We start from the raw sequence: 25,420 nt of genomic DNA, 5'->3' as shown, positions 1-25,420 counted from the left end.
AGTGTGCACACACTGAAAGACAGATAGGTACCTTTCCAGAGCCATGCACATCTTGAAGTAAAGACCAGCCATCACAGCACAGAAAAAAATGATACACGCTGTATATCTATGAAGTATTTCCCTCCAAATCATCCCTGTGCAGGTTTGGATTAGATTGGAGATGAGGAGGTTTGTGTAATAGATGACAGGAACCTGATGTCTTTGCCCCTGCAGGAAATATTTACTGAAGTCACATTAATGCATTAATAAACACAACATGCTGTAATCATAAGTGTGGAGCTCATTTGAACATTGGGGGAGGGGAACATAAAGTCATGGGGATCTCTCAGGAAATTCATGGTGGAAAATCCTTTACTTATCTAAAGACAAAGGAGAGTAATTATGTTTACAGCAAAACATTCAGACGTGTATGAACTCAACTTTAATAAAAAAATGAATTAATTATGTAATGTAAGGGTTAAAGTGACCTTTAGCAAAATGTTGAAAGTTGTGCTAAAAATCATATTTAGTAGTAATTTATAGTTATGGATCTATCAAAGTTTCCAAATAACACAATAGATGATATGAGCCGTACCACACAGGATGGAGCTGCTGCTGTTGAGTCTTTTCTTATAAGTTACACATTCCTACTGTATTTCTAATGGTTTCAAATTGTTACTAATTAAATATGTTTTCTTTAAAATTCTCAGCTGTGGCAATATTTGGAGTTCCAGGGGAGGGCACATCATTAACACATGACTAAAAATGTACTGGCTTTTTCAACTCTCCTCGCCTGAAGAAGAATACTATTAGCGTGGAGATCAGAACACCCACCCAGGGCTTCTCTTTGGTTGAAAGATCTGACCTTGTTCCTTAAGTTAGAGAAGATCAAGTTTTGTGTTAGAGGTTCGATCCAAAAATTTTATAAAACTTGGGCCCCTCTATTATTTTATTTTGAGAGACTGGATGTTCTCCCTCGAGTCTGAAGTTCACGCAGGAGCTGGTTCTGCTGCGTGTGTGCCTGTCCCTCCAGCCCGGCGGCCTCAATGCTTCCCTGTGGTTCAGGCTTTTAGAATAGAATAGAATAGAATGCCTTTATTGCCATTATACAGGATGTACAATGAGATTGGAGGGCCACTCCTGTTCAGTGCCATGTACAGAAAATCAAACTCTCTAAAATAAAAATATTATGAAAATATTATAATCTAGTATGATCAATATAATCAAGAGATATACAGAAATAAACAATGTGTAAAATATACAAAAAATAGCATGTATAAAAATATATACATACATTGGTGCATCTGTACATTGTAAGAAAAGTAAATATGTGTATACATATAATAATGAAGATGATGAATATTGCACTTGGTGAATGAATATTGCACTAGTGAATGAATACTGGATATTACACAATATAGGAATGTCAGATATTGTTCAGTATGAATAATATAATATTGCACAGTTACAGTGGGTGAGTGTGTGAGTTCAGGGTGGTGATTGCTCTGGCGAAGAAACTGTTCTTGAGTCTGTTTGTTCTGGCTGTTTGACAGTGATTGTCAACCTGCGCAGTTTTAAACATCCATGCCCTGACTTGGTTTGTGTACCCATGCTTGTGTGGACGCCTGTTCGTAAGTTGTCCATGTTTTTTGTGTTGTTTCCTGGGTTTTCATGCTCGTGGTCTTTCAGCTGTAATTTTTTTTTTTTTTCCGTTATATCCTTTTATTTTGTTGTTTCATTGTTTGCAGCAGGGTGGGGATAGATGGGGAGGGGGAGGGGGAACAAGGGGAAGGGAACAAAAACAAAAAACATACACCATGTTTGCTTTGTCCCTGTGGTCAACGACCTGTTGTTGATGGATGTTTAAATAAAATAAAAAAATTTGCAGTTGAAAAAAAAAAAAAGCAGGGGGGGGGGGGGGGGGGGGGGGGGTATTTTGTGCACACTGCACCCATCCCCACTGCCCCTCTCCATTGGACCACTTGTTTTGTAAAACCTAAGGCCGCCCCTGTGGGTCCCGCATATGGTTTACGCTTTATGTTTTGTGCCGTGCTTGCACTAAACAAAAAGATGTGGCACTAGTGGTGCACAAAAGACACTTTTATAGCGAGCAACCTGCAGCGCACAATAGGCGTGATATCCGTGTAGCCTTTGCGGGATTTCTGCAGATTGGCTCACCCATGTCAACTTAAGGAAGGACAAAGGGCAGCGTGTACAGACAGGCGCAACACTACATTATCACTTTAGTCTGCCCGTGTTTGCCTGTGTGTGTGCCCAGCGCGTCGTACATAGTGAAGGCAGAGTCTGAAAGAAACATCGCTTTCCAGTCTTTTCCTTCTGAAGAAAGTTTTAGCGGTGAGTTCCCTTCCCCAGAGGGTCCTTCCACTCCCCATTCGCCCTACGCAACACACACACTCTCATTCATACACACACACACACACACACACACACTGTTCTTTTTACGCGGTGCCGCTGGTCCTATAGGATGTCCCACCTACTGCTTACCACATATAACGAACCAGCTCTATTGGGTCGCATAATGAAACACTCCTGGGATTGGCTGAGGAAACTTAATGACCTGTAGGTCCCCTGTGATGGGGAGGAGGGTCTAAATAACTGATGAACAGATGCACTTTGTGTAAAGCAGAACTAACTTACTTTCAGTTAGTTCATGATAAAGTCCGTCAGGTTTGAAATGTAAAGTGTGGGATTAATCGAGGAATAAACACTTATCTGCAAAAAAAAAAAAAAAAAAATTCTCAGCTGTAACTGCAACAAGTTTGATACAGGTCTGGTAACACCCCCCCCCCCCCCCCCCCCCACACACACACACACACACAGGAGGTGGCAAACAGACAGGAAGCTACCAGAAGTGACAAAACCTGAACAGTGGGTCCCACAGTGTGACTGACTCTTTAAAGATCATCATTCACAGTATTGCGATCAATACATTTTTAAAGAACAGTGCCAGTAAATTGGAGAATAATTACTGAGCAGCACTGAAGCTGTCAGATTGACTTTAATGAGTTTGTCACCCATCTGTAGGTCAAAAGCTCATGTTTATGATGGGATGTATTCATTTTACATGACTGTATCTGGATTAGTGAAGTGGACATTTTTACACTTTGGCTACTAAAATCAAATATGCCATATTATTATTTTATTGTACTATTCCTTTATTATTAATCAGTTAGTTTTGTGGTGATGAATCTAAAATGTGAGTGGAAAATGTTTAATTGTCAGACTTTTGATTTTATTCATAAGCACTGAAATAACTACTTAAACAATTATTCAACACCATGTTTATATTTTCTCCTTTTTCTTATCTGCTTATTTATTTCATCATATTCCTGCTGTCTGGGCCAAAGGAAGGGTCCATCCTGGGCAGGTCACCAGGCTACAGCAGGACTAATTTTATTTATTTATTGTTTCATTCTTATTAAGTCCTATTTTATTTTTGGCTATTAATGCACTTTTGCTAAGTTTTTAAATTGTTCACATTTTCCCAGACATAAAAAGAAATGACATATTTACCTACCGCACCACACACACAGCAGATGAACAACAGGGTCACTGGAAGGAGGACAATGATGTTGATCCAAAGCACAACTTCCAACATCTCTGACTGACTTTCTGTGTGTTGGAGCTGCTGTGAAAGAATCTTCTACTCTCTTTTAATCCTTAAACAACAAAAACAAACAAAAACACTTTTCTGTCAAACAGCAGTTTATGTAACTGATTAACATTTTTCTCAATATTAGGAAAAATCAGAGCACCTCCCACTCAGAGTCAGAAAGTTTGTTTGTACATTATTTTGGCATTTAAAATATCTGTAGATTTGTCACTTTTCTAAAAATCCCTGATAATTTCTTATTTACAGCCACTGGCTGCATAAACCTTTCAGGGTTTATAAACTTAAACAAAATCTGTTTTACATTGACACTGATATATATATATATTATGTATATAGTGCTTATGTATATGTGTATAGTTTTTTTGCTATTTTATTTTATTTTATTCTATTCTATTTTAGTTTTAGTTTAGTTATTTGTTCTTACTCATCCTTTTCATTTTTTCTCTGTACTGAGCTGCTGTAATGCGCAAATTTCCCCGTCGTGGGATCATTAAAGTTTTATCTTACACCAACTCCAAATGTCACAATCTAAAACCAAAGTCACATTTTTTTCATAATGATTTTTCTTTTCTGTCACTGAGTATCATCTTTAATAGCAAAGCTCCACAGATTTAATGTCTCTGAATCGCAGCATATTAAAGGTCTCCTTTTGAACTCACACTTTGAAACTAAGATCATCGTCTAACCGTCGTTCATCTCATATTAAAGAATTTTTGAATATTTTCACTTTTTAACTCCCAACAATTGTTAAATTTGACCTTTTACTGCAGAAATGAAAACCATGATAAAGCTCAGTGAGTGAACATGAAGTCTAATTTAAAGTATTTTTAATGAAGCAGGATAAACTTTAGAGAAATTAGATGCACCTAATAAACTGGTAACTGATAATGTCAGCAGCTTTAGACATTATCTATATTTCATTCACCAAACTAACTTATTTCAGGAGCATCTTTGTATTAAAGATATGAACTCCTGTTACTGAGCTATCATCAGGTTTCTGTTCAGCAATCTGTGATTGTTGGGTTTCTTTCTAATATTGTAGGGCCTTTATCTTACAGTGTAAAGCACCTTGATGTGACTGTTGTTGTGAGCTGCTGATATATAAATGAAACTGAGCAGAATCAAATACAGTTAGTGCATTACAACGATCACATTTACATTCACTGCATTTACACAGAAACTCACTGCAAACACAAACGAAATGAACACAATCCCATAATACTGACTTGGCCTGATTGTTGTTGTTTCTTCATAATTATGTTTGTCTTCAAGTAGAAATAATGAGAATATTTGTCTTTACTTACCTCAGGACTGCTTTTAGCTGAACCAGTGGATCAAATCTGTGATATGATGAGTTTGTCTTGAAGGGGGAAGTTGTGGCAGCAAACTTTACAGCCCACCCCCACTGACATGTGGTCACATTCATATATTTATAGAGAATTTTTTCTTAATCTTTACAGTATCTTTGAAGGCAGAGTGACACCCCCGCCCACTTCTTCCATGTCATGTTCATAGACTGTATAAAAAGATGGCCATAGGTAACATGCTGTAACACACTGCTTTGTGAAGTCCTGTTTCTAAAACCTCGGCCTGAGCGTTCTGTCACTATCTGATCTTGTGAGGAGTAAAAAACCTGAATCTTTCTGAGAGACTGAGGACAGCGCAGTCTTACAGCTGATTTAGACTTCTGTGGTGAATCTTTGTCGAGCCTACAACATCATCTACGTACTGTGATTATATCCCAGTGTGGTCATGACATGGAACATAGAACAAATGAAATCCTGGGACTTTTTGGTTTTTTGTTTGTTTTGCTGGGGATTTATTTATTTATTTTTTGCTGGGGATTTAAACATATTTGTCCCTCAGGTTTCTCCTTCACTTTCATTTCAACAGTTTTGCCGATCTCCTTGCAGGAATTTGCTGACCTCTTGTTATATCGAGGCTTTGATTATTATTCCTCATATTGAGGTGATGATTGTTGCTCTCTCGCTGAAACATTTGAAAACTCTGGCAAAAAATTTGCCATAAATGCAAAGACGGAATCCACAGTACTGAACAGGCCGATCACACTAGCTGTGGGCTCCACTGGTGATAGGTGTAGCTACATTTTCAGGCGGGTGCACATCAGATTAGGGCATGGGATACGCTGCAGGGTTTCAGCTGGGTTTGCGGTTGTGACGTACCTGTGATGGAGGTTTATTAAAGAAGTTTAAATTCTCTGTTACAAAGCATCTAGGCTACTAACAAAAACTACCTGATGCTCACATCAGAGGCATTCTTGTTTCATTTTAAAGTTTCATTAATACCATAAAAACACTACACCTGCACAGACGGTGGACCTGCTGAGACGCTTCTATATGGTAGTGAGGTGATGGGCCTGCTTAAGATTTTAAACTACCAACTGACACATTAATGTATCTGTAAAGAGTTTACTGTGGTTATGATCACAGCAACAGACAGGTCATTGTCTCATAGAGTTTAATGCACTCTGACATCTTTATGAAACGCCCCCTGTTGACCTTTAAATTGAATGCAGGTTTCATATTGGTGTAACTTTCTATAACTGGAAAAAGTTAATCAGTCGTTTTCTTTTCAAGATGTTTTTTATTTCACCAATACAACAACAAAGAAAAGTCTAACAAAGATAAAAATCTGGTCGTGGGTTTATTGATATGTCTGATTCCAGCAGTGCAGTAAACTGAACTCTCTTCTATTACATTTTCAATCACATCGAATTTACAAGGACTTCCTTATGTGTTTGAACATTTACAGTATACAAAAATTGACCTGTACGAAACCTGTTCACATGAATGGCTGCTGTGTTTGTTCAGTCCAGTTATTAATGACACTCTGCAGAAAGAGCTGATGACACATCGTTCCTGGAATCTGCTGGAGCCATTCTCCCAGTTTGGGGGTCACTGCCCCGAGTTCCTGTTCTTGCTGTTCTTCTTTCTCAGATAAATACACTGCTCAAAAAAATAAAGGGAACACTCAAATAACACATCCTAGATCTGAATGAATGAAATATTCTCATTGAATACTTTGTTCTGTACAAAGTTGAATGTGCTGACAACAAAATCACACAAAAATCATCAATGCAAATCAAGTTTATTGACCAATGGAGGCCTGGATTTGGAGTCACACAAAATTAAAGTAGAAAAACACACTACAGGCTGATCCAACTTTGATGTAATGTCCTTAAAAAAGGTCAAAATGAGGCTCAGTATTGTGTGTGGCCTCCATGTGCCTGTATGACCTCCCTACAACGCCTAGGCATGCTCCTGATGAGGTGGCAGATGGTCTCCTGAGGGATCTCCTCCCAGACCTGGACTAAAGCACAGTCTGTGGTGCAACGTGATGTTGGTGGATGGAGCGAGACATGATGTCCCAGATGTGCTCAATCGGATTCAGGTCTGGGGAACGGGCGGGCCAGTCCATAGCTTCAGTGCCTTCATCTTGCAGGAACTGCTGACACACTCCAGCCACATGAGGTCTAGCATTGTCCTGCATTAGGAGGAACCCAGGGCCAACCGCACCAGCATATGGTCTCACAAGGGGTCTGAGGATCTCATCTCGGTACCTAATGGCAGTCATGCTACCTCTGGCGAGCACATGGAGGGCTGTGCGGTCCCACACCATTACTGACCCACTGCCAAACCGGTCATGCTGAAGGATGTTGCAGGCAGCAGATCGCTCGCCACGGCATCTCCAGACTCTGTCACGTCTGTCACATGTGCTCAGTGTGAACCTGCTTTCATCTGTGAAGAGCACAGGCGAATTTGCCAATCCTGGTGTTCTCTGGCAAATGCCAAGCGTCCTGCATGGTGTTGGGCTGTGAGCACAACCCCCATCTGTGGACGTCGGGCCCTCATACCATCCTCATGGAGTCGGTTTCTAACATTTGTGGCCTGCTGGAGGTCATTTTGCAGGGCTCTGGCAGTGCTCCTCCTGTTCCTCCTTGCACAAAGGCTGAGGTAGCGGTCCTGCTGCTGGGTTGTTGCCCTCCTACGGCCTCCTCCACGTCTCCTGGTGTACTGGCCTGTCTCCTGGTAGCACCTCCAGCCTCTGGACACTACGCTGACAGACACAGCAAACCTTCTTGCCACAGCTCGCATTGATGTGCCATCCTGGATGAGCTGCACTGCCTGAGCCACTTGTGTGGGTTGTAGAGTCCGTCTCATACTACCACGAGTGTGAAAGCACCACCAACATTCAAAAGTGACCAAAACATCAGCCAGAAAGCATAGGTAATGAGAAGTGGTCTGTGGTCCCCACCTGCAGAACCACTCCTTTATTGAGTGTGTCTTGCTAATTGCCAATAATTTCCACCTGTTGTCTATTCCATTTGCAGAACAGCATATGAAATTGATTGTCAATCAGTGTTGCTTCCTAAGTGGACAGTTTGATTTCACAGAAGTTTGATTTACTTGGAGTTATATTGTGTTGTTTAAGTGTTCCCTTATTTTTTTGAGCAGTGTATATCCGAGAAAGAAGAACAGCAAGAAATTCTTGAACCATTAGCTCTCTTATTATCCCACTTGTCATCAGCCACACTGATGATGTGCTGCTACACCTGCTGAGCACAGACAGGCCAGCAGCCTCTCGATGCTCCCTTTCCCAATGAAAAGAAACAAAAATAAGTCCACAAAAGGACTGAGCAGAAATAAGATCAAAATGAGATAGAGGTGAATATCTACAATATGACAGATAATTCTGGGAAAGATTGTTAGAAAGTAGTTAAAGAACAACAGAATCAAAGTTCCTAGAGTTCTCCGTTTTTCCTCAGTGGGCACTGAGGTGGCAGCAGGCAGAGCTCTGAAGGTCTGAGCTAAGCAGAAGATGAACAGAGAGCCAGGGAGGGTGGCATAAATAATTAAACATACAAATTTATGGAAGACTACGGCAAGAGGTACACTGACAATAAAAGAGCCCCAGACCAGAACACAGACCAGCATAGAACTCTTAATTTCTCTGAGGCAGTCCAGCAGTGGGCAGGTGATGGAAAAATACCTGCAACACAAGAGACACACAAATTCTGATCCTCACAATACACCAGTGTTAATTTTGACAGCAAATTTTGATTTAGTTTTAGTCATAATTTAGTCAGCTGAATAGTTTTAGTTTTAGTCGACGAAATTATGGTAAGAATATAGTCGACTAAATCTACAGTCGATTTAGTCGACTAAAATATAAAGGGTATAAAATGTAAATGCTTTTTCTTCAGTTCCCTTGAATTAGTCATTATACACACTTACACAAAATTAAACATTTTTTAAAAGTTATGGAATATTATTAATAATATCAACATCAGTGTTTCACCTGCTTCCCACACACCTGCTCATTAACACCACCTTACTGAGATAATCCGAGCGTTTTACAGCAGGACCCTCTGAAAGGTACAGGGCAGTGTTCAGGACTAAGATTATAAAGGCTAATCCACCGCGGTGTGGAGATTTTCTCTAAACACAAACTGGGAAAAACACTTTACCCTGCATGACATTAAAATGCTGACCTTTGCATGGAGATCTGGGTGACTGGTTTGCAGATGTTGTTTAAGATTTGTCGTGTTTTTACCCGAGATAGTCGCCCCACATGGTTTACACATCGTTTTGTTTGTCACAGCATCAAAGGACAAATGTGTCCATACATTGGCTCTTCTCTTTCTCCCTGCTGACATTGTTTACATAACTTAGTTCTATCGGAAGTAACGACCAATCACAGGCTAGTTTGTCCTTCCGGGGTTTAGAGCAAATTTGTGCATCTGTGCGTTTGATTGGATGTTTTCCTAACTTGTACCACCCTGTACCAAAATTAAATCAGTTCTGATTGGATGTCTCGTTATGTTCACGAAAAAAAGGGTTGTTGACGAAAACTATGACGAAAATATTTCGTCAACAAAATTAACACTGCAATACACAATAGTAAATGGACTAGCTCTTTCTACTCAGTCAGAGCACTCAAAGCGCTTACACAACATGTTTACATTTACCCATGCACTCACATTCATACAAGCACTTCCATGTTTATACTAAGCTAAGTGCTTTTAATTAACTAGCATTCACACACATTCATACTCCGACAGGATGGTCGGAGAGCAACTTGGGGTTAAGTATCTTGCCCAAGAATACATTGGCATGTAGCAGTCAGGAATCGAACCGCTGACCTTCCGATCAGTAGGTGACCTGCTCTACCTACTGAGCTACAGCCACCTTCTTATTGTAAGTATGCTTCACAATACAACATAATGTTCAGAGCATTGCAAATACACACACTGAAACACAGATGCATACCTTTCAAAACCATAGTTATTTATACAGGTAGTCCCACAGAGACTCAGTGTCTCATTTGTAAGAGAGACCTGTTTCCAAAACATAGTAAATATTTCAACAATATAATAAAAACAATAAATAGTGAATAAAATGCCAAATTTTCACATTGCCAACAAGACTAAAGCTGTGACTATGACTCTTCAACTGTAAACATCGGTGAACAGACCCACTGTCAGGCACGCTGCTTGGAGCTTTGTGTCTCCATCTACTGGCCAAAGGAGTGAAGTGAAATAAAGCTGCTGTGGTCTGACGTGTTTTCCTGGTGCAGCACAGCGGCATTAATAACAGCAAAAATTCAGTCCACGATCATTTTATGTTGAGTGATAACAGGACTAACATTTTTCATCTACATAAAACAAACAAAAAAGGGTCACATTTCCACCTGCACATCTTCCACCAGCTCACACTTCAACCAACAATCAGACTAAGTGTGGCAACCACCCTTCAGTCTTCACAGTTGTTTAGTTTCATTACTAAGTTTTGGGACAGTTGTTTTCTAATATGTGTAGTAAATAATTATTTATAATTTTAACTTTTTGTGTCACCCCTAAGCTCCAAAAACTGGTTTATTGAAGGAAACCTTTGCAAAGGGATCAATACAGCATGAACGGTCTTTCCAAAAGCGTTGATAAAGAAACAAAATAACAACTTCTCCTTTATACTCATAATTTGGATACAATCTTTTTCTGTTCAGCAGAACAGTTTCTCACAGACATGTAGGCACCAGCCTGATAATGAAGACACAAACTGCATTATGACCTTGACCACAGCTTACAGACGGTTGTGTCTACATCTTCCCACACTCAGTCTTTGTACAAGAAAGTTACAGTTACACACCAACAGTACACAGAGGACAGATGAGCTGAAACATAACTTTTCCATTACACTTGCAGAAGAATGTGAGACGTTAATCTTGGTGTGTAACTTATGCTGAATACATAACCTGGCTGGGAGCAGGTGATGCTCAGAGTTTCAGTTTAAAATCATCTGGAAGAGCCGTGTTTATGTTTTCTAAGTGCAATTTATTAAGCCTTACTATAGTAAAATCACAACTGAGGCCCAATTACAGCAGTGCAAACTGTCTCATTGTCAGTATAATTTGCATATATTCGTTCAGTGATGCAGAAAATGTATAAATGATTTATTTTTATTTATATACACGTGTAGGTGTGTATAAAGTATGGTGTTTGCTTATCTCACTCTAACTCCTCGTCTCTGCCATCGTGTGTTTTCGCTCTCCTTTTGTCTCTGACTACATGAATCCACCTCTCTGTGCTAACATCAGTCACATCTGTGTTGCTGCTGTTCTCCATGCTGCAGCAGCACACACAGGCCAGCAGTCTGTCAATGGGCCCTTTACACTTGAAAGCAAACAATATCAAGTCTAAAAAAGAACTGAGGAGAAAAATGATCAAAATGATAAGATCAATGTCTGCGACGGGGCGGCGTGGACGCAAGTTGAGAGTTAATAGAACAACTGCAGTTAGGTTATCAGCGAGTAGTTAAACAGCAGCAGAATCAAAGTTCCCACAGTTCTTCGTTTTTCCTCAGTATGAACTGAGGTGGCAGCAGGCAGAGCTCTGAGGGTCCCGGCTACACAGAAGATGAACTGGGGGGCAGGGAGGGCGGCATAAATAATTAAGCATAAAAGTTTGTCTAAGACTATGGCAAGAGCAACACTGATAACACAAAAGGACCAGACCAGAACACAGACCAGCACAGAACCCTGAGTTTGTCTGAGGCAGTCCAGCTGTGGGCAGGTGATGAAAAAATACCTGCAACACAAAACAGACAGACAGCACAGCGCATGTAGATTTCTGACCATAAGGATTCTTCACAGTTCAGAGACATGCAGGTACAGACAGGTAGACAGGCAGGTACCTTTCCAGAACAATGCTCATCTTGAAGTAGAGATTGGCCATCGCACCACAGCAGTAAATGATACACCAGGTATCATAATTGAGTACTGCCCACCAAAAGATCATTATGCAGAGCTGGATCAGATTGGAGATGAGGAGGTTTTTGTAATAGATGACAGGGCCCTGGTCCCTTTGCTCCTGCAGGAAATATTCATTAAAGTCATATTAATGCAGTAATAAACATGACAGACAACTTGCAATACCCCTGCCACTTTTCAACAGCTAATGTGGAAGGTGTTGTCTGTTATGGAAAATAGAAAGGCATATCTTGATGATAGTCTATTCCACTCACTGGAAATCTCATTGGGAGACCTTGTATCAAGTGTTTCTGTGCTTCTGTCTCTGACCCTGAACCTGGAAAAATGTGTTTGTGTAGCACTTTTTTAGACTTCTCAGTCACTCACATCTGCACCTCTGGCTAATTTAGAACATCCAGTTATGCATGTCAACCCAGCCCATGGAGACCAGAGGAGAACCCACAACCTTCTAGCTGTGAGGTGACGGTGCTAAACTGTCACTACTGTGGCGCAAACAAAACAGACGCTAATGTTTTTCATTGAACTTCATTAAGCAGTAAAACTGTGAAATAAAAAAAACAATTACATACAAGTTGGGATGCTGCATCAAAATAAATAAAACAGAATGCAATGATTTGCAAATCTCCTAAACCCATATTCTATCCACTGAAAACATCTTATATGTTTGAACTGAGTGTATGTAACATTTGAAGAAAAAAAAAAGGAAAATGAGGTCATATTTTTCTGTTACACAGTGTCCCAACCTGTTTGGAGCTGGGGTTATGCACACCTTTGAACTGTTTACATATATTTACCTTCTTAGTTTTAAAAGTTACCAAGTTTACTAATTTTCCTCACAGTGTACTGTGGACAGTAAAATCTGTTCTATGATCACTGAACCCTCCGTGTTTATTTTATTGTTTCTTCCATCCATTTTCTGAACTGCTTATATAGTTCAAGGTCACAGAGCGGCTGGATCCTATCCCAGCTGTCATTGGGCCAAAGGTGGGGTCATCCTGGGCAGATCGCCAGTTTTTTTTTTTTTGTTTGTTTTCCTTTAATTAATTAATTAATTTTTGCTAAGTCTTTAAATTGTACAGATAGACACAGACATAAAAAGACATAAATACAAATTTATTATTTACGTACCGCACAACACACACAGCAGATGAACAGTACGGTCAGTGGAAGGAAGATGCAGATGTCCATCCACAAAACCACTTCGGGGGCTTCCCACATCTCCAGATGAAGTTCAGTGAGTGTGGTGGAGTGTCTGGAAACAATCGTCTACTCTCTTTTCATCTAAAAAATAAATGTGTGAGTGATGGAAAAGATAAATATTGCTCTCAACACTGAACTGGGAAGCACCCATTGAAGCCCTGTGAGTACCTCTCATTTGAAACCCTCGGCATATTTTAAAGGCATTAAAACAATGATCCCGTGACACTAAGCTTAATGTAACTGAACCTTTATGAAGGCAGAATTTACTTTGGAGCTATTTTATTAGATTGTAGTAGAAAAATGTGTCTAATAAACTGTTGGTAACTATACACAGTACCTTTATCCCACTCACCAGGATCAAACAGCTAACTTATTTATCTTTGTAGTAAAGATATGAAAACAAATTACTGATTTGTCATCAGTCATCACAGTTAGTGTATTACCAAAACACACATTTACATTTACACATTTGTACAGAAGCTCACTGCAAAGACAAAAAGATAAATGAATGTAATTTCACGACGAGCACAATGATGAAACAGTTTCTTCATAACTCTGCTTCTCTTCAAATACCAATAATGTGAATAATAGTAAACGCTGTCTTCACTTACCGCAGGACTGCTTCAAGCTGAACCAGCGGGTAAAATCTGTGACAGGAGTTTGTGTTGAACGGAGAAGTTGTGGCAGCAAATTTTACACCCCACCCCCACTGACAGGAGCTCACACTCACAGTGCAGAGCAGGCAGCTGATGTTCAGCATAAAGTTTTTACTTTCAAGATGTAGCTCACCTTTAACTTTACAGTCCAGTAATTACAGTCTGTTCACTGGTGCTGTGACCTGAACCAGCAAAGTGGATAAATGATATTAAAAATAATATAAAGTAAAAAATACCTGACAGAAAATCTTTTGGTCTATGATGTTTATGATTTTTGATATTTTTTTATATTTAAAATGTCAACATGTTAATATCTACATAAAAAAAAAACCCTGCATTAAACCATTCATTTTACTGCCACCATTTCTCATAAATTATGATCCCATGTACTTTCGTACCAGAAAAAATTAGTGGTTGGTATCTCCTGTGATACAGTTACAGAGACGTTACTGAGAGGTGAACAGGACATGATAAAAACCAGCAGTTTAATCACATTTTGCTGTATATATATATATATATATATATATATATATATATATATATTTATATATATATATATATATATATATATATATATATAGTTTTGTTAACCCTTCTAAGTATGTTAATATACACACCATCATTTCATAAATACAGAAACCCTAAAAACAACAAAGATAATGATGCACTGCACAGCAGCAAGAGCATAGTTATTGTTTGTACCTTTATTAAATCCTTAGTTAAAAAATAAAGAAAAATTAAAGAAAAAATACACATGAAGGTCAGCTTTAGATGGTTAACATATTATAATGTCTCACAGCAACAGTGAGGAATAAATAAATATTCCTTGCAGGAATTTAAGACTCTTCTATTAAGTCTTCTGGCACTGTGAACATGATTACATTCTCTCCCTTGTGTACTTGAATGTTGGTACAAAATTCACTCTTTTCCATATGAATGCCTGCTGTTTGTTTGGTCCAGTGATTAAAAACCCTTCAGAAATATGAGATGATGACATTAAGTCTACGATGCTGTAGCTGCACTGAGCCTGTGGTGAAGTAGTTCAGCTAGCCAGAACAACCTCAGGGCATCTATGGCCACATATTATATTACAATATTATAATATTATAAGTCCATTATAAGTAATACATAATAGTGTACTATAACTCCATAGATCAGAGGAAATGAAAATATTATTATGAAGTTCACAAATATAATTCATAAAAATGTGTCACACTGAAACGGTCCCATACAAAATAACTGAAAGAGATCATAAAAATTCAAATTAAAATTTACAACAAAGTTCAGTTTATTATTTGTACATAGAAACAAGGAATATATATGTGGCAAACATAATTACAGGCAAGAAAAACTAAACAATTAAACTAAAATGACATGATTGTAAAAACCTCTAAATCTCTAAAAAAAGTCTAAAATCAGACAGATGACTGTAAATGAGAAACCAATACTGGAGTCAAAGAATTAAGAAGAAGAAACAGCCTTTATTGTCCCACAGAGGGGAAATTTGGGATAAATTAAGATAATTAAGAAGAAGAAATATGGAGAAAAAATGTAAATAATAATAATGGTGTAATATGAGATGTGTTCAGAGGTGATTATAAAATAATTATAAAATTACTGTAAAATTTAGAGTCAGAGCTACTTCAGCTGAGATCAGTGCTGTTGAGATTCTATATGATGAATGATTTTACATGATGAATGATGAGCGTTTGCAAAGGGTGTGTTTGTTTGGGTGTGTTTGTGTCTGTTTGCTTATTTCCTCAGAATCTCTTACAGACTTTGCTTCCTGTTTTCTCTCTCCATTTGACTGTGACTGCAGCAGCAGCCCTCTGCTCTGTGCTACCATCACTCACAGTGATGATCAGCTGCTTAATCTGATACAGTGGTGTCCGTACTGCAGCTGCACAGACACCTCAGCACCTTGTCTATGCAGCCTTTCTGCATGAAAAGAAACAGAATCAAGTCCACAAAAGGACAAAGCAGGAACAAGACTGAAATTAAAATGACATAATAGTACAACAATCTGTATATATATTCATTAACAAACAGGCAGATGATTGTGGGAATGATTATTAGAAAGTAGTTAACAAACAACACAATCAAAGTTCCTAGAGTTCTCCACTTTTCCTCAGTGGGCACTGAGGTGGCAGCAGGCAGAGCTGTGAAGGTCCGAGCTAAGCAGAAGATGAACAGAGGACCAGGGAGGGTGACATAAATAATTAAACGTACAAATTCATTTAAGACTATAGCAAGAGGGACGCTGATAATACACAAAGCCCAGACCAGAACGCAGACCAGCACAGAACTCTTAGTTTGTCTGAGGCAGTCCAGCAGTGGGCAGGCGATGAAAAAATATCTGTGAAATAAGAGACATGTAAGGATGCTTCACAGTACAATATTATGTTTAGAGGCTTGCAAATACACACTGAGCGACAGGTAGGTACCTTTCCAGAGCAATGCACATCTTGAAGTAAAGAGTGGCCATCATACACGAGACGTAAATAACAATAAAGATGCTGCTTTCCACTCGTGTGACCCAAAGAGTCATTATGCAGATCTGGATTAGATTGGAGATGAGGAGGTTTGTGTAGTAGATGATGGGGACCTGGCTCCTTCGCGTCTGCAGGAAATGCATGTTAAATTTAAATTACTGCAGTAATAAACAGGAAGTATATTATTGGTTTAGATTTCATTTGGGCATGGATTTACCTAAAGCAAAATTAGGAACAAGTATGTACAGTAACGGTCATTTTTAGCATGTAATTTCTGATCTGCTGCAAAACTAATGTGTAAAAAATGTGAACTTCACTCAGGCAGATCCAGTTGTGTTGAAAAAAGAAAAAATGCATCACATGGATGGCTGGTTGTGCTATTGACATACAAATTAAACACACATACACACACACACACACACACACACACACAGACACACACACACACACACACACACACACACACACACACACACACACACACACAGGTGCTGGTCATAAAATTAGAATATCATGAAAAAGTTGATTTATTTCAGTAATTCCATTTAAAAAGTGAAACTTGTATATTATATTCATTCATTACACACAGACTGATATATTTCAAATGTTTGTTTCTTTTAATTTTGATGATTATAACTGAAAACTAATAAAAAACCCAAATTCAATATCTCAGAAAATTAGAATATTGTGAAAAGGTTCAATATTGCAGACACCTGGTGCCACACTCTAATCAGCTAATTAACTCCAAACACCTGCAAAGGCCTTTAAATGGTCTCTCAGTCTAGTTCTGTAGGCTACACAATCATGGGGTAGACTGCTGACTTGACAGTTGTCCAAAAGACGACCTTTGACACCTCGCACAAGGAGGGCAAGACACCAAAGGTCATTGCTAAAGAGGCTGCTGTTCACAGAGCTCTGTGTCCAAGCACATTAATAAAGAGGAGAAGGGAAGGAAAAGATATGGTAGAAAAAAGTGTACAACAACAGGGATAACTGCACCCTGGAGAGGATTGTGGAACAAAGCCATTCAAAAATGTGGGGGAGATTCACAGAGAGTGGGCTGCAGCTGGAGTCAGTGCTTCAAGAACCACCACGCACAGACGTATGCAGACATGGTTTCAGCTGTTGCAGTCCTCGTGTCGGGCCACTCTTGAACCAGAGACGGCGTCAGAAGCGTCTCGCCTGGACTAAAGACAAAAAGGACTGGACTGCTGCTGAGTGCTCCAAAGTTATGTTCTCTGATCAAAGTCAATGTTGCATTTCCTTTGGAAATCAAGGTCCCAGAGTCTGGAGGAAGAGAGGAGAGGCACAGAATCCACGCTGGCTGAGGTCCAGTGTAAAGTTTCCACAATCAGTGATGGTTTGGGGTGCCATGTCATCTGCTGGGGTTGATCCACTGTGTTTTCTGAGGTCAAAGGTCAATGCAGCTGTCTACCAGGAAATGCTAGAGCACTTCATGCTTCCTGCTGCTGACCAACTTTATGGAGATGCAGATTTCATTTTCCAACAGGACTTGGCACCTGCACACAGTGCCAAAGCTACCAGTACCTGCTTTAAGGACCATGGTATCCCTGTTCTTCATTGGCCAGCAAACTCGCCTGACCTTTAACCCCATAGAAAATATTTGGGCTATTGTGAAGAGGAAGATGTGATATGCCAGACCCAACAATTCAGAAGAGCTGAAGGCCACTATCAGAGCAACCTGGGCTCTCATAACACCTGAGCAGTGCCACAGGCTGATCGACTCCATGCCACGCCGCATTACTGCAGTAATCCAGGCAAAAGGAGCCCCGACTAAGTACTGAGTGCTGTACATGCTCATACTTTTCATGTTCATACTTTTCATGTTCATACTTTTCAGTTGGCCAACATTTCTAAAAATCCTTTTTTTGTATTGGTTTTAAGTAATATTCTAATTTTCTGAGATACTGAATTTGGGGTTTTCATTAGTTTTCAGTTATAATCAGTTATAATCTCAGCTATACAAGTTTCACTTTTTGAATAAAAATACTGACATAAATCAACTTTTTCATGATTTTCTAATTTTATGACCAGCACCTGTGTGTGTGTGTGTGTGTGTGTGTGTGTGTGTGTGTGTGTGTGTGTGTGTGTTTTCACAACTGGATCTGCCAGAGTGAAGTTCACATTTTTTACACATGCAGCAGATCAGAGATTACATGCTAAAAATGTTACTGTACATACTTGTTCCTAATTTTGCGTTAAGTAACATCTTTTAAATTATTCAGTAAGCTTCATTAAGTAATTATGAATTTATGTGTCAGCTAATGAATTAATTGTAATGAATTCAAATCATTCCAACCCTACTAGTGTGTTTTTTCTTTTTACTAAATATTCAAACCATTCACATACTCAAAATTTACATTTACAAAAAATATGTAAATTTATTATTTACTTACCACACAAAACAGACAATAGATGATCAGTATGGTCAAAGGAAGGCAGACACACATGTTGATCCACATCATCATTTCAAGGACACGCCGCACCTCTAGATTATATAATGTGAGGAGGTTTGTGGCTATGGATCCAGGCCATGTTCCTGTGTAAAACACTTTACGTGGTATAGCAGGTGGTGGAAAAAGCAGAAAATTATTATTGTTATTATGTAGACATGAAATTGTGGATGAAATTAGTAAAGAAGAAGCAAGTTCTGCTGAACTGAAAAAAAAAAAAAAAAAAAAAAACCATGAAAGAGCCTGAACCGTGCATTTATGCACAGTTCTAAATAACAGTAGGCACAGAACAATAAGGGCAGTGGGGATATATCATACAATGCAATTTAAAACCAGTTCGATAGCACTTATCTGAAACTCAACTGATTTCACTCAGATTATTTTGGTTGTATAACAGTCTAAAAATCTGATTAACACTTTTCGGTTAAAATTAATGTCATTAATCAACACACTGACTTTAATGTGAGGTAAAATCTATCCCTTATTACTGGAGTTAATATATTTACATGCCACAACTAAAAGTGATTCATAAATTCCTCATAAAATGTTCCCATAAAATAAAGTAAAATAAAATAAAATCTTCCCACGCACCAAAAATAGTAAAAAGAAAAATACCTACCTGTAGCTTTTATTTCTGTAATCTCATGAAGGCAGGCTTTACTCTGGATATGTTTTATTAGACTCTATTAGCTATGCGTACCTAATGAACTGGATGGATAATATATGCAACTATTTTCTTATTTTGCATTCACCAGGATCACCTATTGTATTTTACTTTATAGAAAGATGTGAAAACATTATTGATCTGTCATCAGGTTTCTATTAAATGATTTGAGCAAAATAATACATGCATTTACATCCACTACATTTATACAGAAGCTCAGTGCAAGCACAAAAGAAAAGAAGGTATAATCGTGAGTTCAGCAGCCTGCCTGAAAGTAGTGACGTCTTTTAATTATGAGCTAGTTTTCCTCATAATTATGCTACTCTTTAAATAACTTGTGAGTGTAAAGATCGGCCTTACTTGTTTCAGGACGGCTTCCAGCTGAAACACTGAACAAATACGGTGATATGGTGATTTTGTGTTGAACCGGGAAGTTGTGGCAGGAAACTTGATAAACTCCACCCTGCTGTTCACACTCACTGCAGCACAAACATGAAGCCAGCGACGGTCAGGACACATTTGAACTCAAATGTCCAAGCTGCATCCCTCCAGTTCTGCTGCTTATGTTACTTTGATTCATAGTCATACAAACAAACATTTTAAACTTTAAAATTATTTTCTTTACATTATACATTATAAAAAATTATTTTCTGATTGAGAGGTCGATGGTGACCTCTCTGAAACCATCAGGCTGCAGGTGACCCTCACATGTTTTTCTGTGTGTAAAATTCTGCGTGCTTTCTGTCAAACTTCTGGAAGGATCTGAAAGATGTGGTCAACATTTCTGAGAGATGTGTATTTAACGCAAACCTTCCCCAGCACTGCTGTTACCTAAAGCTAAAAATAAACTTTGTGGCAGAAAACAGTTTTGTCCATGATGTCTATTATTTGTGGGGGTTTTTAATCAATGGAGTTGGCATTTTACAGTATTGTGCAAAAGTCTTGACCACTTTTTATGTGTTGTCTGCTCAGAAAATGGGGAAAAGGTGCTGTGATTTATTGCACATGTGCAAAACATACATGGAAAAATAGTATATAAGCCAAAACAGTTTGTACAATAAGCTTGAAAGTCAATATTTGGTCTGACCACATTTACTCTTCATCACAGCTGTAGCTCTCTTAGGCAAGTTTTTTTTTTGTAATTTCTTCAAGTTGTCCTCAGGAATAGTTCTCCAGGCTTCTTGAAGGACATTCAAAGCTCCTCTTTTGATGTTGGCTTCATACATACTGACGAATATTTCAGCCAAAGGTTTTCAGTTTAGATTCATCACTCCATCAGACCTGTTGCAACTGAGTTTCAGTTGAGTTCTTGTATAATTTAGCGTAGCCCAGCCTTTTCTCCCTGTTTCCCTTCCTTAAGAATGGCTTCTTTACAGCCGTCCTTCCCCTGAGACCATTTCTGACGAGGCTTCAGGAAACAGTAGATGAAGGGCCAGATGCATCTCTGAGGACAGACTGTCCTTTTTTACAGAAATACTCAATAGAGCAACACTTGTGAATCAATCCACAACTGGAAATAATCCCAGACAAATGCACTATACACACATTTGGCTCACCTGTCCTAAAAAAAAAAAAACTGCAGTTTGCAGTTTGAAACCATGTTTGTGACTTTATGAGCTCCTTACAGAAATAATCTTCCTGTTTCCACCACATTTAAACCCACAAACAGATGAGATCAGAGGAGCTGAAGAAGCAGCAATTTTTAAAGATTTCTATCTTCAGTAAGAACCAGCTGCTTCAGAGACATAAACCAGAGACAGTCTGTGTTTGTTTAGGGTTTAAATGTAGACTCACTGGCAATATTTCCCCCTTTTACACATGCACAATGCATGAGTAATATAGCATCATAATGTCTGGACTGTCAGTGCAATACGTTGTTGTTAAAGACAGCATCTTGTCAATTCGATCTAAGGACATCCTCCTGTTAAAAAACAGGAAACCAGACTGCTGCCTGCAGCTGAAAGTGTTTAGAAAGGGTGGGGGCAGAAATTGATGCACAAAGATGACGTGTCCAATAGGCCCCTGACTCACAATAAATGGAAGCTTTCATTTTGTATTTTTTGTTCAAACTTTTTATCAAAAGTCACTTTACAAAGAGAATTCTTACTGTTTTATAGAATATAACGTCTAAAAGCTTAAGCCATCATTGTCCTTTATTTTTAGACTCAAACACTTCTCCAAACGGTCACCTAAAGTGCAAAAAAATATTTTGTTATGTTTTGCATATTTTAGTACATTTTCCTTTTCCCTCTTTTGATTTCATGACCCACACTGCTTTGCTGATCCAGTGGCCACTCCTGGTGGTTATCTCCACTGGATGACAACTGAGACACCGTCTGGTTAATTAGCTGGCAGGGAGGCGGCTGGAAGACGGCTGGTGGAAAAAGTTTCAGTTTGATAAAAATACATCACAAACTTGAACCTTGAGGTGACTGTTTATTGTGATTTGGTGCTATATAAATACATTTGAATTGAACTTTGTATTTCCTCAGAAAAACAAAATAGAAACCTTACTGAATTATATCTACTACCACATTTGTGTGTGTGTGTTTTTTTTTTTACTAGTTTTAATGTACTTGAATCTCAAAAATTTCTCATAGCATATTTTGTTGCTTGTTTTTTCTAAATACTTTCACTTGAGTTCAAATGTTTTGCTAATATTAAACTTAATACTTGCTGAAAAGCATCCATTTAATATTAGAAACCAATATAAAGAGTATACCATCTCCAGGTGGCTGCATCTGGTCAAAGTCCATGCAGTGTGCAGTTCAGTTTGGCTATCAAAGTCACATGACCTCACAGGTTACAGAGTCCAGTGGGCTAAATTAGAAATAAACCAGAGAAATATGATATAATAAACATCTGCGAAGTTATTGCCAAGAAGGTTCAAGCTGTGCACTCTTTGCTGTGACCCTTCAATTCTAAACACTGTGTAGTCACATAATCACATAAAACCACCATTCAATTTACTGCTCTATGCTGCAGTCTTGTGGCTGAATATTTTAGTCAGTACAAGCAGTGATGACAGTAATGAGTTAATTAGTAACGCGTTACTCTAATCTGACTACTTTTTTCTTGGTAATGAGTAATCTAACGCGTTACTATTTGCAGTCCAGTAATCAGGTTAAAGTCATTTTTATGTTGAGGCAGCCGGTGTTGTGCCAATAGATGATCGTCTGCCATAACGCGATTTTCGGTATGTGCCAGAAAGTGATTGCCTGTATTCAAACAGCTGTAAATTACTTGTAATCTGTGGAAGGTGTGTCAAACATATCTCTCATGAATGATATCAGGTCATTTTGAGCGAGAAACAGCATTTCTATCACAAGGTAGACGCTGCAGTCAGTTTTTGGCAAAGTGACTTTTACATGTATATGTTCGGGGGTTTTTTTGTTTTTGATCAAGGTAAAAACTGTCATTGACATTAAAAATGTCTTTTAAAACAGAACTCTGGCTCAGAAGGCTGCAGAAATCACAAAAAATATAACATCACAGATCTATAAAGATATTTGAAGTGGCAAAAAAGCACTGGATTGATTATAATGTAGGTACAATAACACAGACTCCTAAAGATTGTTGAAAAACAGGTTATTTCTTCATTTTATATATAAGCCCTTCATAAATCATGTTGACTGCACTCTATTTACTAATATAAGCAAAGACATTAACATAAATGCACAAAGAAACATCGGAACCACTTTATGGCAGTCGATCACCGGCCTGACCTGACCTCCAAATTAAAACCATGGGTCACAAGTGTTTATTGATGATGATTTATTGGCTCGTTCATTGCAGGAATGTATGTGGGAATGCAACATGTGCAATATATGTTCTATTGTTTTTTTTTGTTTTTTTTTTGGGGGGGGGGGGGGGGTAATTATGCACTTTTAAAATGACTTTTATTGTCATACTGTATTATTGTGGTAGCAGCTTGTTTTTGTACGATGTCCAAGACAAATTTCCCTGTGGGGACAATAAAGTATATTTGATTTGATTTGATTTGATGTGACTGCTGATAGAAGTAGCAGGATGAATTCTGAAGTGTAAGGGCTATGCTCTTTGCACAGGCTCAGCAAATACTGCAAAACTGATCAGTGTTTCACAATGAGAATGGATGAAGAACCAAAGCATACTGCAAAGCGGTATACAGTAAACAGTACAGCAATGTCATGGTCCGGGGCCCCTTTGACCCTGTGTGTGTTTGTTTTGGCTTTATTTTGTCTGTTTTGGGGTTTTTCTTTTCTTGTGGGGTTTGGTCATGTTTTGATTTCCTTGTGTTTCCCAGTGTTCAGTGTCAGGTCTGCGTCTCTGTTCCCTTAAGTCACTTCCTGTTTTATTCTGACAGTCTCATGTTCCCTGTGCTTTGCATTTAGTTTTGCTTCCCGTGTTTCATTAGGTTCATTTAGTTCACCTGTTGTTCCCTGTTGTTTTCACTTGCCCTAATTATCTTGTGTGTATTTAAGCCCTCAGTTTTCTTCTGTTCTTTGTTGCATTGTTGTCAGTGTCTCTCTCAGTTTTTTCCACAGTTTAGTTTTGTTTTTCTATTTTCTCCCAGGCTTTGTGTTTATTTCTGCCATGGTTGAGATTTTGTGTTTTTAAAATATCTAAGTCACCTGCACATAAAGCAGTTTTAAGTTCAGTCCTGTCTTCCACGTCCACCCAGCACACAGCCCCGTCTGTGACAAGTAAACAATTATTTTTGCACTTTACTGTGTATAAAAGCAGTTTAAAGTCTGCACTTCAATCACATAATGATTGATTTCAAATCCACTGTGGTGGTGTGCAGAGGCAACAATGCAAACATTTTGTCTGTGTCCAACAAATGATCAACGTAACCAAACTACTATGTCACAATGTTATCAGTAATACATAATACTGTGTCATAGTACATAAACAAAATAAATATAGATATGCTGAGGCCAACATGATTACAACCAAGAAAAAAGTAAACTACAGAAATGTAAATAAAAACTATTAAAAGAAAGTAAAGACTTGTTTGGATGATGTCCTATTGCAACATTATTTGTAGCCGATGCGATTTGCTCAGTATTTCTGAATCCCGCGAATCATTTACTCTCTCTGTGCTCCCATCATTCACATTGATGATTAGCTGCTGACATCTGCAGCAGCACAGAAACACCACCAGCTTGTTAAAGGGCCCTTTCACCATAAAACACAACCAGGTCCAGATAAGGACTAAGCAAAAACCAGATCAGAATGATGGAAAATTGGAAAAATCATCAGAAAGTAATTAAGGAACAACAGTTCTTTCCTTTTCATCAGTGGGAACTGAGGTGGTACACGGGTCGGGAGGAGGGAATAAATAATGATGTGTGAAAATTAATATCACAAGACTATGGTAAGAGTGGCACTGACAATACAAAAGGCCCAGACCAGAACAGAGAGCAACAGAGAAGCCTTAGTTTGTCTGATCCAGTCCAGCAGTGCACTGGTGATGAAAAAATGCCTGCAACACAAGACAGACAAATATTATGATTATCACAGTACAGAATGATATATTTCTGACTGTAAAGCTGCTTCACGGTGTAATATAATGTTCAAACAGTATGGGAGACTTGGGACATAACCTAAGTAGAAAATGTGTTTGTGTGGAACCCTGTCTAACAACAACACAAACACATTTTGCTTGTTGGAATCTGCACACAACATGACCGCTGCATGTAGGGGAGATGCAGGCATGTGAGGCCTCCCTAACAGAGCTAGTCCTGGTTTCCATCGTGGTGCCTCCGTCTCCAACCGCCATGAGGCTTGTTTGTCCAGTCTGTTACCTCTATCTTGTTGAACTGTGTGGGACCTGTATGGGATAACTGATGGGGCTGAAGAATATAACATGACACTCTCAGACTTTGTATAAGACAGATCTGCCTTGTTTGTCTCTTTGACTTCCTCATTGCACGGCTGCGTTCAATGAGGAATTCCTTCCTGCAAGAATACATTTTCAAAAGACGACTCCAGCAGTAGATTTCTTTTATTAAATACACTAAAATTTCTACAACAGGTGTTAGCCCATGAAA

At 38.6% G+C, this 25,420-nt stretch overlaps 1 protein-coding gene and 1 long non-coding RNA gene across 2 annotated transcripts; both read right to left on the bottom strand.

Moving 5' to 3' along the window:
• Positions 1-9,795: 9,795 nt before the first annotated feature.
• Positions 9,796-13,835, bottom strand: LOC115793445 (uncharacterized). The gene is made up of 4 exons (XR_004021109.1): positions 13,711-13,835; positions 13,028-13,180; positions 11,824-11,999; positions 9,796-11,717 (listed from the first exon to the last, which is right to left on the bottom strand). It is a non-coding gene; the product is annotated as an uncharacterized LOC115793445 (long non-coding RNA).
• Positions 13,836-15,085: 1,250 nt separating this feature from the next.
• LOC115793444 (taste receptor type 2 member 104-like) lies at positions 15,086-19,772 on the bottom strand. The gene is made up of 4 exons (XM_030748444.1): positions 19,746-19,772; positions 18,665-18,819; positions 16,200-16,375; positions 15,086-16,111 (listed from the first exon to the last, which is right to left on the bottom strand). Coding segments are annotated over exons 1-4 (819 nt in total). The 5' UTR covers positions 19,747-19,772; the 3' UTR covers positions 15,086-15,624.
• Positions 19,773-25,420: the final 5,648 nt, after the last annotated feature.

Source organism: Archocentrus centrarchus, chromosome 15, assembly GCF_007364275.1.
Source record: "Archocentrus centrarchus isolate MPI-CPG fArcCen1 chromosome 15, fArcCen1, whole genome shotgun sequence".
Taxonomy (NCBI): Eukaryota; Metazoa; Chordata; class Actinopteri; order Cichliformes; family Cichlidae; genus Archocentrus; species Archocentrus centrarchus.
Note: the sequence above shows the minus strand (reverse complement) of the source record. Positions and strands in the feature narration are given on the sequence as shown.